This window comes from Grampus griseus, assembly GCF_964374135.1.
Source record: "Grampus griseus genome assembly, chromosome: 2".
Taxonomy (NCBI): Eukaryota; Metazoa; Chordata; class Mammalia; order Artiodactyla; family Delphinidae; genus Grampus; species Grampus griseus.
The window spans coordinates 151,232,446-151,247,995 of record NC_139018.1 but is presented as its reverse complement, the minus strand read 5'-3'; the positions used below and the strand labels follow the sequence as shown (position 1 = coordinate 151,247,995).

The following is a 15,550-nucleotide window of genomic DNA, read 5'->3' as shown; positions in this document are numbered from 1 at the left end:
AATGTTCAAATATTTTAGTTTGTATTTATAAATTTATTTTATTTTAAGAATTTTAATTGTCTGACAAATTTTCCCAAGTACTCTAATTCTTTTAGAATTTGAAAAAGAATATATACATGTATATGTATAACTGAATCACTATGCTGTACACCTGAAACTGTCACAACATTGTTAATCAACTATACTCCAGTATAAAATAAAAAGATAAAAAAATCTAATTCTTTTAAAATCGAACAAAGTAAACTATAAATGTGGTGATTAGTATTCCTATATGTTCCAGACTGTCTATAAACTAGTAAGATTTTTATTTAAGATCACAGGTGTAAATTATTTACTCAATTTACATATTTAAAATTGGAATTATCAGGCTGACTATGATTCTTTTAGGCCAAATACTCTTAAATATTATACATACTGCACTTTAAATGCTAATTATGCACAGATTCCTTGTCACAAGAACTTTAATAATCCTTATTTAATTAACTCATTCACCAATTATTTACTGAGTGCCTGTCATGTGTTCCTCATTATTCTGACCACCGGGGATAAACATTAAGCCCTCCCGCCCCACCCCTCAAAAAATCCCTGCCCTCATCGTTTATATGGTAGTGAAGGTGGGGTGAAAGATAATAAACATGTTAAATAAGTAAGTTATATTGCATGTAAAAGGTGATGGGTACAATAGTGCACAAAGGAAATAATAGAGCCTGGTAAGGGGAAAGGAGGTTGCAATTTGAAATAGGGTGGTTACTAAAGGCCTCAGTGAGAAAGAGGCATTTGACAAGGAGTTGGAGGAAGTGACACAGGGAGAATGCAGATGCCTGGAGGAAGAACATACCTGGAAAACGGAACCTGCAAAGGAGACTCAGAAGGAGGGGCTATTGAGGAACGAGGGAAACAGAGTATGATGTCCTGAAAGCCAGGCTGGAAACAAAGTGTGTGCGGGGGGCAGGTGGTGGTTCAATGGGTCGAGTGATGCTTACAGATCAAGAGGCGTGAGGGCGGAGGCTTGACCACTGAATTCAGCAACGTAGGGGTTCTGGCTGACCTTCGTGAGCAGTTTCAGTGGAAGGATAGGGATGGACGTCTGACTTCGAGAATGAGAGGTAAGTAGAGGGAACTTCCAAGGGAGCGCTGTCAAAGGGAGCAGAGGGATGGCCACCGCCCGGAAGGGGTCAAGGGCTTGTAGGCTGTCGTGTAGGTTTCTGTGCCGAACCAGGCAGCCGGTGGGGCGACACTGACGATGTGGGAGGAAGAAGGGCCAGTTGTTGGCTCAATATCATAAGCAGGCGAGAGGGGATGGGAAGCTGGTGCAGAGCACGGCGTGGCCCTCCACCAGGAGTGGCTGGGCGTGGGGGTTTCTAGCGTAGAAACAAGGGCAGAGTGCGTGAGTCCAGGTAGGTAGATGTGGGGTGGGATTGTGAAATTTTGCTTCTGAAGCATCCAATTTCCTTGGTGGAGTAGGAAGCAAGGTCACCAGCCGAGCCTGGATAGGGAGGATCTATGAGAGGTTTGAGGAAAGAAGAGGAGGGAGAGTCTAGGACAGTAGGCAAGTGAATGGTGTAGAGAGATGTGGCCTAATTGCTGAACAGCTTTAAGAGCCCATTTGAGGCATCTTGTCAGGATTTTAAAGTGAGATCAATCAGTGGTGTGTGTGTGTGTGTGTGTGTGTGTGTGTGTGTGTGTGTGTGTTAAGCTGTGTTCAGTTTCAAGGTGCAGGGGCAGTATGGTGGAGTGTTTGAATTTCTCAGGGTTTAATGAATTAGGCAAAGCAAAAGTGGAACAAGAGAATGACAGGTGTCTACAAAAAACAATGATAATGATTGACCACGGCGTTTAAACTGGTAAAGCGTGAAGAGATGTTATGAGCAGAAGGTGAGGGACAGTGAAAAGGTAGCAGGATCAACGGATTACTGGTCTCAGTGGGGCTGAAAGACCATTGGAGTTGGTGTCCTAGAGAAAGCGAGCTGGAGAGACAGGAGGGGCCGGTCCTACAGTGTATGATCTGTGAGGATGAAGTCTGGGGTGTGGCCATGGGATCGCGTGGCCGAGAGACGGTGTTGGACGGGGTCAGGGAGTAGACCTGAGACCCGGGATGTGGGGCAGGTCATCTTATGCATGTTAAAATCACCAATCGTCAGGGCAGGAGGGGTGTCAGAGAGGTTGGTGAGCTAAAATGATCAGGAACTGAGGCAGGCTGACCCAGGTTCTGGTAAAGAACAGTGTCAACAGGGTGGTTAGGCTGATTCGATCCTAAGACATGAGGTTCAAGCTGGGGGATGATGATTTAGGGAGGAAGGAGACAGGACTATCTCCTGGGGTTAAAGATGCTCGCCCCTTAAGAAAACACCATGTCATCCCATAGGCTTGGGGTTACCTTCCCAAGATAACTTTTTTGTCTTTTGCCTTCCCAGCTTGCCGAGGCTTCTAAGTGATGCTGACTAGGCTGTGACAGGATCTTGGCAGCTCTCATGGACGTGCTGAACCCTAGGCAACAGTCCATTACAGAAACTTCATTAATTAAAGGACAAGGTGGGATCATTGTGTCCTATGCCTGAAACTAATATGACGGTGTATGTTGATTACACCTCAATAAAAATACATTTAAAAAAGAACGAAGTGTCCCATAGCGCACCCTTAGATTTGAGTCTAACTAACTAACCTAACTTAGTTTTCAAGTCTGATTCCATCTGTGGTTCTTACTAAGGTGGCTAGCTACACCATTTGATTAGGTTTTGTCTTTCTCTGGCTCTTAATATATAATCAATGTCTTTTAGTTTAATACTACATATGTTTGAACTCATGTACCTCCCATTTCTTGGAATTACATAAAATGTCTGATTGAATTCTGGATATCACTCGGCTTTCCCTGATTATTTGGTTACAGCTTCCAAAATTATTTCACTGCCATGAAGCCGGCACCGTTGTCAGCTCTTGGTATTTGTTTGCGGGGTTTCTTGTTGGGTAGAACATTTGGAGATCCTGTTATGCATGCACTTGTCTCCTTGGAGAAGGTTCACTTGGCGTTTGAGCCTCACTTTATTTTAAAAAGAGAGCTTAAACCCGTTTTTTCAAGAGAGCTCAACACAGTTCTCCCCCTTCCCGCGCCCCCCCCCGCAAATGATTTTACAAAGTGAAATCGAGAGTGAATCTTGGTTTTACAAGGTGAACTCAAGGGTGGCAGATGGCAGCGGTAGTGATCTCTGGATGTGGCCTTCTCCCTTCTCACATGTTGATGTGACTGTGACGGGGTCCATTCTGGGGACTGGAGCTCGGACAGCAGAATGCTGGCCTCAGCAGGAGCCCCCGGCAGGAAACCTGTGCTTTCCCACTGTTCTTGGTGGGTCCAGCTTTGGCAAATACTCCTTAGTTTATTAAGCAGATGCTTCTGTTCACATTTAAATCACCTGTAAGGCTCTGAGGGCATTCTAAACACCAGATCCACCTGCTGAAGACATAATAAGCCCTAGTATCTGTGTGGGGCTTTCCCAGCTGCTCCCACGTTTGTGGTTCACTGGGGCTCGTGCTAGCCCTGTAAGACAACAACGTGGTTCATGTTTTTATCCCCTTTGTACACGTGAAGGGCCAGCTCTGCATGGAGGGATGAGCAGAGGCTTTGTGGCCAGAGAGATCTGACTGTCACTTACCAGTCGGGAGACCTTGGACAGTTCCCTCACTTCTCTGGGCACCAATCTCTTGCTTCAGGTGCAAAGCTGAATCCTCTAGGATTCTGTTACATATGCCATTCCCCTTCCCCTGCCAGTAAACCTCACCACCTCAGATACATTTTAGCTTATACGTGATGGTGTATTTGCAAAAAGAGCAAGAGAAAATCTGGCATTTGCAATGATCTGTGCTTTCTTTTTATTTTAATCACCCTTTTGATTGGAGCTTTTGTGATATAGGTACCGTCATTCAAAACAAAGCAAAACAAAACCTTTTAAAGTTGCTTATCTAAGTCCGCTAGAGGCTGCTGTTATCAAGGCTTTGCTCACCTAGCCAAAGGTCCTGAGGAGACAGCTGTGAACTTGGGCGTGCTTGGGGGTACCAGCTGCAACTTTTAAGTTCTCCTAGCTTTCGGTTGTTCATGGAAATGTCACACCTGCTTGATTTTTTCCTTAGCCAAGCTAATCTCCTGCTTCGTGTCCTTTGCACCTTTGGCGTGAACAGAATATGCACTATTAAAGCAAAAATAAATATTAAATGCAAATTTTAAGAAATCTACAAAATGGAAAAAAAAATAGTTACTTTAAAATATACTCATGAGAACTCCATGAGGTCACATTCATAAAGAGATTTCATGGGACATCAGCACTGAGGCAAGTTAAAGGGTTTGCTCAGAGGCACATAAGAAGAGGAACCCAGACTCAAGGTAGGTATTCTGAGTCTCGGGCAGGATTCTTTCTGCTCTATCATGAGGGTTTTTTTCCCAGGATGGAAACAACGCTTGCATTTCGGTTTTTTGAACATTGGTTCTGTTAAGAGATGGGGTATTTTTCATTTCAAGTTTAGCTTAACATTTCAAAAAATGCAGTTTCGCTTTTGCCCATAATGTCCACCAGAAGCAGGATTGTTGAGTTAAAGGTAAAGTGAACTTGTGATTTTAATAAGTATTTCCAAACTGCCTCTCAGAGTTTATATTCCCGCCAGCCAACAGTGGAGGAGGGTGGCTTTTCACCTCATCAATCACCGTGTGGGCCAATTGTCAAACAGGGACATTTGCCTATTTGATGGGTGACAAATTCTATATGAGTACAGGTTTAATTTGTTTTCTTAGCAATGAAGTTTAGCATCTTTTCATACATTTAAGGATCATTTGTATTTGTGTGTGTGTGTGTGTGTGTGTGTGTGTGTGTGTATGATCTATTCATGTCCTTGCTTATTTTTGGGGGGGGATTGTTCTTTTCAGTTTTTAGTAGCTCTTTATATATTTGATCAGTAAGCCATCTGTGTTTTACATGAGTGGCAAACATTTTTCAAATCTGTCATTCATTTGTCTCTTTCTGTCTGGTGGTGATGGGGTTAGTTGCTGGTGTGTGTGTACGTGGTTTATTTTATCATGCGGAAGTTCCTTTTATGTATTCATGACTTGTCACCATGCAGAGGTTTTGCTGCCAGAGGCCATCAGAGTTCTTGCCGATGTCCATGTCTAGTGAACTTATACTCATATTAAACCTTCTCATCTTGCTCTGAATTCCTCATTTTTTTTTTACACTAATTGCTCTCACGTTACTGTTCATCACTTATATACTCCCCAGTGGTATCTGCTTCTTTTCAAATTTTGCTTTTGTCTGTTCACTTAGACTGTTGAGGCATGGAGAGCAGAGGCCTTGCCTCCCACATCAATATCCCCCGCTGGGTCCAGCACTGGGCTGGACAGTGACCATGGGTTCAAGAAGCACCTGTTAAAAATTGGTAGCCCAATCCCTAGCAAGCATGGAGGAGCTGAGGATGTCTCCCATTAAACCCAGGGGCCCACTCGGTAGCAGATCCCAGGCTGTGTCCCTGGGTGGGACCAGGCCATGTAGATGGCTCTTGATCGAACGACAACCGGCACAGTCCTGCATCTTGGCCTTTCCCAAGCTCTTCTTCAGCCCCCCTAAAACCTCCAGGAACCATTCCTGTCCTGGGAGAGTTGGAAATGGGCTCACATGTAACCTCCCTCACTAGCTGTCCCCTTTCCAAGCCCGGAGGCCTGAAAGCAGCCGGCTGAAGGAAGAGGAATTGAAACCAGCCAGGGGTTCAAGTAGCCATCGGTTTTAATGGGGGTGAGAGGGGAGGGGAGGGAATGCTGAGTGCCCTCATCTTCTGGCCTTGTCTGGGGAAGGTGGGTGTGTGGAGGGGAGAGAGGCTCTGCATGCCCTCTTCTCGGGCATTGGGTCATGAGGGAGCAGTATGGAGGGCAGGAGCGCATGACCTTTGCCTCTCATCGTGGGGAAGAGAGAGGAGATGCAGAATGTAGGTGGAGATATCAATGGCCTGGGATCTGTGAAGCGGGGACTATACTGCATTGGTGCGTGCATGTACAGAGGAGCAGGGAGCTGGGCCAGAGGCAGGAAGAAGCAGAGGGGTTGAGCAGTGAAGCAGCCTGCAAAACAGGGCAGATTCTTCCAATACGAACCAACCCTCCCCTCCACCCTGACCTCTGTCCCAGATGGGCCGCCCTGCTGCTGGCCTCTGCTTCTACTTCTTCCGCCCAATCTGGGCCATCAGGTGGGCGTTGGCAGCTGCCTTGGCTCGTAGGTTCTTGGCCTTGGCAATGTTGAAGAGGATGTTCATGATGTTAGTGGGGACATCGAGGGAGAGCGTGAACTTGGTGCGTTGGTCACTCTTGGCCTTGTCCTGGTACAGCCTCCGCCGGAGCTGCGCCTGGGACGGGTATTTGTGCCGGGTGCTTCTAGCCCCACCGCCACCCCCAGAGCCAGGGAAGGTCCTTTTCTCCTTGTCTTTCTCCTCCTCCTTCTCCTGGTCTTCTCCTGAGAGTGAGTCTTGGCTGGGCAGGGAAGGGAAGCTTCTCTTGCTCAGCAGGGGCGCATCCTCCAGCTGGCTCTTCTTGTTGAGGCAGCTGAAGATGGGCTCGGCTTTGTACAACTTTTGGGAGAGGCCTGTCCTGGGGGCCCCTAGGAGCAGCAGCAGTAGCAGCAGGAAGTGCGCTGGTATCAGCATCTCTCCCTGTAGCAGAAAAGAGCAATGTGGGAAGAGGGTGTGAAAGGGGGCTTAGGGCGCAGGAGGAAATGGATCAAATCCAGTAGGGCTTTGTTCATGTTCAACTTCACTGGTTGTCAAAGTGTGGTCTCTGGACCAGCAGCACCATGTGGAAATTTGTTAGAAATGCGAAGAATTCTCAGGTCTTGCTCAGAGCTAGTCAATCAAAAACTCTGGGGCCAGCAATCTGCACTTTCACAAGCCTGATGATGACTGATCCTTGCTTTAAATAATCCAAATGTATGAACTAGCTGCGTAGCATGCAGGGAAAGCAACACAGACTCTGCAATTAGTCAGGCGTAGGCTCAAATTCCAACTTGGTCCTTATTTGCCTGAGGGCGGTGGGCAGATTGGTTAACCTCTGAGAATGTCAATTTCCTCATCTGATAATTGGGGATAATAATAACTACCTCATAAAGGTTAAGTGAAAGATTAAATTAAAATGGAAAAGCTCCTGGTCTAACGAAATACTTAATGAAGACGGTTGGTTCATAACTATTTATATATAAATCATCTCCAGGTCCTATTACGATAAGATTCAGTACACACACAGCCATCTCAGAAGTGATCTGTCTATATCTATATATCTATAAATATACTATAAATTATATAAATAATATAATATAAATTATACCAATTATATCAATATAATATAAATATAGATATACAAATATGCCAGGTAATTGGATCCTGCAGACCAGTATCTTTGTTGGGTTGTGTTTTTGGATTTTCCGTTTTTTCTATACACCATTTGCTCCATCCTAACCCAGACAGGCTCTCCTTGCCTTGAACTCATTCTAAGTCAGCAGTTCTCAAGCTTCAGAGTGTTTAGAATCATGTGAATGGATTGTTCAAACACCAGCTGCTGGGTCCCATTCCAAGCATTTCTGAATCAGTAGGTTTGGGGTGAGGCCTGAGAGTCTGCATTTCTAACACATCCCTAGACGATGCTGATGCTGTGGGTTCATGGACCACGCTTTGAGAACCACTTTCTCAGTGTTCCAATCCATCTCTGAGCTCCTTAGAATTGTGTGTCCAATTCCCTGAGAACATTTTACAGGGGTGTGTGTTGACTGTGGAAAAGTGGACTTTTTTTCCCTGTCAATATTGTGTCAATAACCAGACTTCCTGCTTTATCATTTACCGAGGAGCTCCTTAGTTGTTTTGCATAATAGTAGCATGAAATGTGGCTTAGCTTAGAATTAGCTGCCTCACACCTTGGAGGCATCTTAAAGCCTGGAAGAACTTTCAAAGGGCTTGTTAAGGCTGAAAAGATTTAAAAAACCAAAAACTAATTGACAAAGAAAGGGTTAACACAGGGTGGGGAAGTTGTTTTCTCTGTCATTCTATCCCTTTGTACCCCGCTCCTTTCACGGACCAGACTCAGCCCTGGCCTCCCACTAACTTGCTCAGCAATTAAATGCTCTGGGTGCCAGTATTTCCATCTTTGAGATCAGGGGATTGAGTTCCAGGCTCTTCCCTCTCTCTCTATCTCCTTGTTTAGTTTTGTTTAGCATTTGCAGCATAAAAGAACAGAAATGTCATTTTCTCCTCACTAAAGTCTGATTCCTAAGCAAGTTTCTCCTCTTATGTTCTTTGGATTCTTTTGCCGTTACCCTAGTGCAACAACACAAAGGTTTAAGATCTCCCTCCTACCTGCTCTGAAAACAAGTGGTCCCCGCCTAGTTAGATTTAAGAGGTAAAGTTCTACATCTTTATTTTTATCATTTGGATACCTGAAACTGAGCCATGCTTTGGGGTTATTATAAGCAGTGCTTCTCTGAAGATACACACTTACTTCTGAGAGCTGTGACAGCCACGTCACGCCCTAGGATGAGAGGCACTGAGGAACCTGGGCTGGCCTGAAATTCAGAGCACCTGCAAGGGAGAGAGTGCTTGAAGGAAAAAAGTGAAGCGAGAAGGCAAATGTACAACTCTGTGGCTTCGCCCAGTGCCAGCCCCGTTTTCTAGCAGCGAGGAAGGCGGAGATAGTCCCCATGTTACCCAGCTCGTCTGCAAACACTGATAAGATGTTGAATTAGAAAACACTTTATAAAACGTAACTGCTGAACCTAGGGGGCATTAAAGCATTTCAAAAGGTATTATAGTAATGAGCTGTGGACTCGTGGAAGCACTTATGTGTCACATATACACACACAGACTTCCAAGCAATTCACCCTCAAGTGAGCAGAGAGGGTTCACTCATGAAAGACCCTTCCCCCCAAGAGGGAAGAGCAGCCAGGAGAAAGTTGACATGTTACAGATAACACTTGTCATTGGCAGCATTCGCATTCATGGTCTTACTTCATTCATTCTCAGAAGAGGGGTGTGCACGTGTGTGTGTGTGTGTGCGTGTATGGGTGTGTGTTTGCTGGATTGCTATGTTAGAGGAGAACATTGCAGACAGGATTTCTCAGAAGACTTGGACATCAGATGGAGACAGCAAACATCCATCTTTATGGTCCCCCCCTTCACAGGTGGCACCTAATCATTACAGACATCTGTCCCCTCCCTCCACTGTCCCCAGTATAGCCAGGGGAAAAGGGTTCTAGGCTTTGAGGGCAGAGGACTTGGGCTGGGAAGCTCCCCTACCCTCAAATGCCTTCCATCAACCACTTAACCTCTCAGTTGTCGCATCCTAAAAAGGAGACATTACCTGCCTCACAGGTTCATCGAGAGAACGAAAGGAGATGCCCTTGGTAACCAATAAATGCAAGCATCGTCCGGCTCGGGCGGGCAGCGGGGCATTGTACCCTGAAGTCTCTACCCCATGCCTTCCCCCATCCACTCCATTTGTAAACACGATTTTCATATTCACAACTAGACTCTGTTCAGAAAAATACATTTGTAAGAACACATTCTGCCTCCAGTCTATTACCTTTTGCAAAGCAGGTCTCTCTACCAACGAAGGGAGGATCATTTTGCCCCCCCTGAGAAACTTCCCCATGGTCCCTTTAGAGCCAACTTCTTATTTAAAACACAGACCTTGGCGTTCAGCACGGTGCCCCCAGGGGCGTTTGCAACTCTCATCTCTTACCCCATCCAGTCCCCAGCATCTCCTGCCTAATTTAGGGCAAATCAATTTATCGTTCATAAAGAAGTCCCCAACCAACACCTTACCCGTGAGTGGACTTCCCTCCGGAGTGGAAAAGCGCAGTGAGATGTGCAGCAGCTTCAGGACCGGGGGATCTGCCCCAGGACCATCCCCCCGAACTTCTGTCTATGCTGGGGTCGCTGACTCCTTTTCTTGTATTGTTCGTAAGTGGGCCGTGGTATTTCCTCTCTATGGAAACCACTCCACTCCCTCATGTGTGTGTGTATATAAAAGTGACAGATCACAGGGTGGATCGTAAATCCAGACGCAGTGTCTACACTGGGATGCGATTCCGTTTAAAATACAACCAAAGCAGCTGTCCGCGTCATGGAGATGACAGGCTGCCGGCATCCTCGACCCCTCCTATCCACATTCCCTCCCAGCCCTCCCATCACTTCCCCCTGCCCTTCCTGCCCTAGCAACTCGATTCACTGATAAAAAGGAAAAACACTCTGTTGAACTGAGAAGCAGCTTCTTTGAAGAGTTTTATTACTCACCTTAGTTCTCATTAACTTCAGCTTTCCCGCATCCCTGTCTCTACACCCCTCCTTTTGGAAACCTGGCAGCAAGACCTGCTTGAAAGTAGAGAAGAAAGGTCCTCTGCTGTCCTGTGATTCTTGTGGGTTCTGACTTGCAGTGTTCTCTCTGGTTGCTTACAAGGCTCTAGATGTTTGCGTTCATCAAAGGGCACGCAGAGCGGGTAGACACCTACCTAGAGCTTTTGGTGGGAAATCACTGGAACTTTACCCATTTTTATTTATCTATTCATCCAATATCTTTAGAGCACCTGCTGTGTGCCAGGTCTTGCAGGACCCTCAGGAATTCAAAGTGAATTAAGACCCCCGTTCTTATAAGGCATTGGCAGTTTAGAAAGATATGTAAAAGCAGGATAATTTCTGTGTGGCAAATGCCATAGCACGGAAGGGAGCATCCCTGTCCTGGAGACTCGAGACAGGTAATGTACCAGAGCAGAGCAGAGGGACTGCAGACAGAAAAGAGGCCTGGGATGGAGAACGCAATGCAGAGAGGGACCTGCAGGAGGCAGGTGGGCAGGAGGTAGGGGCACTGCATGTGGCAGAGGCCGGGCTCACACTGGGAGGTACTATGAGTTGAATTTTACTCTAAATGTAATGGTGTAGGTGTAAGGGGATTTAGGCAGGTGACTCCCTTATTTCACAGCTGAGACTGTGAGAGAAGTGACTTGTGGGGATTACACAGGCGCTTGGTGACTGAGAATCCAGGTCTCAGGTGGGCCCAGATCTCTTTTCACATCCACCTTGAACCTCGGGCTTAACCATCATGAAGGGCCGTGCAAGACCACGTTCTCTCCAGGTCTCCAGGCCAGACCACAGCTCCCATCCTGGATGGGCACTTTTAGATCTTGAAATTCCTCTATGATGATGAAGAGGTGAGTGGACTTCTGGAATTATCAAAACTCTTCAGTGCTCACAGGTATCTGTGTGAAACACATGGAAAGCCCTTACCCAGAAGGACCCCAAGCTCTGGCAGCTTCAGCCTTCATTGTGGCTACATGGGGATTGGACCTCATTTGCGCTCCTTCTTTTGGAGCTGCCTGTCTCTCTGGCTGGCCTCCTCCTGAGGTTAGTGGCAGCATGGAACTAGGAGATCTAAATTCATTCTTTCGTATATTCTGGTCTTTGGGAGAAGGTTGTTGTTTTTGTTTGTTTGTTTTTTCCATTTCAGATCCTGAGGCAGTCATGGAGTTTGTGTAGGTTGAGGGGTAGAGAGATGGAAATCTGAGTTTCACTCCCTCTTCTGCCTTTCTGAGCTCTGACATGCCAGGAGGGCAGTCTTGTGAGGATACCAGACGCTGCTCCCCTCGAGCGGGGATCCTCAGCCTTGGCCCTCCTGATGTTTGGGGCCAGGTGATGTGGAGGGGCTGTCCTGATGTTCGGCAGCTTCCCTCTAGCTACTTGATGAAGTATCAGCCCTCCCCTGCCCAGCTGTGATGACCAGAAATGTCTCCAGATATGTCCCCTGGGGGCAAAATTGTTCCCTGCCCCTCTCCCATGCCATGAGAACCACTGCCTTAAGGTATGGGGTTTAGGAGGAGAGACAATGGACGTTGCCTTCTCTTTTTGTGATCTGCTCTGACTCCTCTCAACTTCCTAGGAAACCTCCCCACTTGACGTTGGAGCTCCATAGCACCAAACCGTCTTTGTGTCAGGGGCTGGTGGCTGTCTGCTGAGCCTGCCGGCCCGTGTCCAGACACAGATGGGCTCTTGTGTTCCCACTGGCCCATCCCAGGTCATCTTTGGGATTGGCTGATGGCTCCCAGGAGCTCTGAGGGTGTGAGCAGGCAGGCTCCGGAGGGGATGCTCACAGACCTGGGCAGTGGGGGAGGGTCCTAAAGGTACTTTTCTTAGAGAAGAAAACTTCAAGAAGCAGTCTGTTTGCTTTATAGCTTGAAAAGTGCTTCCGGCTGCATCTGAGGGAGGATTGGGGACAGTCTAGGAAAGAAAGAGGACGATTAGTGAGCAAAAATCGCCAGCGTTTTGGTTCATATAAATGATGATTTCCCTTCCCACCCTTCTCTGAAGTGCACACGAAGCATTCTGCTATGCTGGCCCATTTCTCTGGCCTTGGTGAGCCATTGGTATTGAAGCCGAATCCAGCCTCTGTACCCTGACACCGAATTAATTCTCAGAGCAGAGTTTTGTGTGAAGTAGAAAAGAATAGCTTTATTGTTTTGCCAGGCAAAGGGGGCCACAGCGGGCTGATGCCCTCAAAACTGTGTGTCCCAACCTGGAGGGGGTAGTGAGGAATTTTATAGTAATGGTTCAAAGAGGGCGTGACCAGCTTGTGGACATTCTTCTGATTGGTTCGTGGTGAGGTAAGTGGGAGTCAGCATCATCGACCTTCTGGTTCCAACCGGTCTGGGGTCTACGTGCTTGTGGGCAGCACACGGTTAACTTCTCCCACCTGGTGGGGGCTTCAGTGTCTGAAAAACAGCTCAAAGGTATTGTTATGTGTATCCCTTGAGGGGGAACCAGGACCCTGCCCCAAAGCTGCACTATTGTTTCTTGACTGCTCCTCCCCTGTCTCCCGGTCCCCTCCCTTCCCAGATTAGCATCTGTTTGAACCTGCCCGTTGGAACTCAGGGAAGGTCGTGGAGGCTGAATGAAGCCTATTTCCTGTTATCAAGAAATGGGGGACACAGAAAGGCTTTTGTGCCTAGGAGCCCCACAGGGCCCTGCTCGGTATCGGTATCTTCCATGAATTCATCTCTATGAATGAGGGATGTAAATACTCGGTAAAGAGTATGTGGAGGGCCCAGGTGGGGAGAAAATCTGATCGGCTTCATATATAGATAGAAATGGTTCTTACTTATAAAGCTCATTTCACCAAAGTGCCCAAAGCACTTACACATAATAACAGAATTATTTTCTTAACATCTGAGCTAGGCAGTAAAAGAAAAAGGTAAGAAAAAGGAACTAGGGAATTGGAAGGATGCTTGATTTATAGGAGAGAGGCTTTACCTTGGTGTCAGGAGAAAGGGTTTTCACTTCTGCCTCAGTTTCTAGCTTGGTGACTGGATTGGGACGGTCACTTACATTCTCTGCTCCTGTTTCATAAAATGTAGATTAGTGTATCTTCCTATTTTTCTAAGGTCAGTGTCAAGATAGTATTTGTAAGAACTTGATAAAGTTTTACGTGGACACAGTATTATTCATCTTTATTTTTCAATTCTCCCCTTATTTCCCTTTTACTGATTTTTAGTTTACTTGACTCCTCAGTTTTTGGAGGGTGTGTTTTAATCTCCCATTGTGTTTGTGGGTTTGTCGATTTCTTTTGGTAAATCTGTCCATTTTTGCTTTATATATTTGGAGTGTTGGGTACATACAGATAGGCCCTTTTATCATTTTACTATAAACACTTTCATGCCAAATAAGGGTTGCCTTGGAGTCTGCTTTGTCTGATATCAAAATTGCTATTCCAGTTTTCTGTTGGTTAACATTTGCTTGGTGCATTTTTTCCAGTTTTTTTCTGTGTCAAAATTCTTTTGTAGATGATATATACTGAAATTTAAAAAATCCAATCTAGCAATCTCTGTATTAACAAGGCATTTGACACATTTGTACTAGTAGTGATCACTGATGTGACACATTTGTACTAATAATGATCACTGATGTGACACATTTGTACTAATAATGATTACTGATGTATTTGGATTATTTTCTGCTGTTTTAGTGTGCTTTCTATTTGCTCTGTTTTTTTTTCCTTTGCTTTATTCCTGTTTTTCCTTTTCTGTATTCTCCTAGATTGATTAATTCTTCATTTCATCTTTCCCTCTATTATTTTATAATACAAGCATTTAAAGCTACAATTTTTCCTCTAAGCACTGTTTCACAATATCCCACAACAAATGAACAGGGCTCCCTTTAACCTGCTGAAATTATTCTGGTCTGTTGGGTAGGGGAGACCCTTGCCTTGACTCACATTTTTCCCAACAGGCAGGACTGATTTAATGACTAATATTAGTACTTCTGCAATAATAGCGCACCCATTACACTGCATTCACGTTCAGTCCTTTCTGATATGGGTTCGCCAATGCTCTCTCCCATGGGCCTATCAGAAATCGGTTTCATTGGACTTTGCATCCACCTTGCAACCAGCAGCAGTGGAAACAGGTGGGGAAAGTTCCAGCCTGTCTCCATGTCCAGGTGTCCTGGCAAATCACAGACATTTTATGATCCTCTCTGATGGACTTTTGGTGGCTGATTGATTCCTAGAGCGAAGCTCCTGGGGGCCGCTGGTAAGAGGCAGCTGCCTCCTCAGGGCCACATGAAACAGAGCATCAAAGCTCTCTGTCTCCCTCCAGGGAAGGGGGGACGTTGCCTTCTTGGGTAGCCTTGCAGGGCTGTCCCGTTGTCGCCTTCCCAAACATGGGCCCAATCAAAGCGTTCTGATTACCTGACGTGTGGACAAGGTGATCAATACCAACAGATCCACTTAGGGGATATGTTTTCTCTAGTGACAAGGTGACTTCTCCACAAAGCAGCAGACTGGGCAGCGTGCTCCCAGGCAGGGGGCCCAGGATGGCGAGCTCACCCGTGGTTCTGCACAGGGGCCGAGTCAGTAGTCATGTTGGCCAAGCAGCCCATATTCTTCCAAGGGCAATAAACTCTCCTCTGCCACCCCCAACCCTAAACGTGTTTTGGAACCTCTGTCTACATGCCTGCAGGTTAATCAGGTACTGCGCTCAATCAAGTCACCAATCAATCAATCAGAAATAAAGCCAGTATGTTCCTATCTGCTGTGAATTTTAATCCATTTCCCTTGTCAAGCCTAGGCTTTGAAGTTGGCTGTGGTCCATTCCTGCCTGTCTCTGTTTGTCTGTAAGCAGCTTGAGACTAAGATTTATGCCAGGAAAGGTACAACTAACACAACATCTGAAGTTTAGTAGAGACTCAACAAGGAAAGCTGTAGCTGCATACACACACACACACACACACACACACACACACACACACACACACAATTGCAATCAATTACATATACCTGAACAGATATTCTTTAGGTATTTTAAATGCCTTTGTTTCCATGAACTTTTCTAGAATCATAGAGTGTTTGGCCTAAAAGAGAGGTCATGCTCTAGTTCAATCACTTAGCTCAGGTCACACACAGGTTACCCTCATAGCTCAGGCCCCCGACACGAACATTCTCGAGGGTCATCTTCTTTTGCAAAGCTGGATGAGGCTGCATTTCTGACCATGAGGAGGGAACAGG

At 46.1% G+C, this 15,550-nt stretch overlaps 1 protein-coding gene across 1 annotated transcript; it reads right to left on the bottom strand.

Annotated features, from left to right (window-relative positions):
- Positions 1–6,183: 6,183 nt before the first annotated feature.
- On the bottom strand, positions 6,184–6,666 carry UCN3 (urocortin 3; the record flags this gene model as incomplete). Its single annotated transcript, XM_082648759.1, has 1 exon — positions 6,184–6,666. One exon carries the CDS (start codon positions 6,664–6,666, stop codon positions 6,184–6,186), a length of 483 nt encoding a protein of 160 aa, XP_082504885.1.
- Between the last annotated feature and the right edge of the window lie 8,884 nt (positions 6,667–15,550).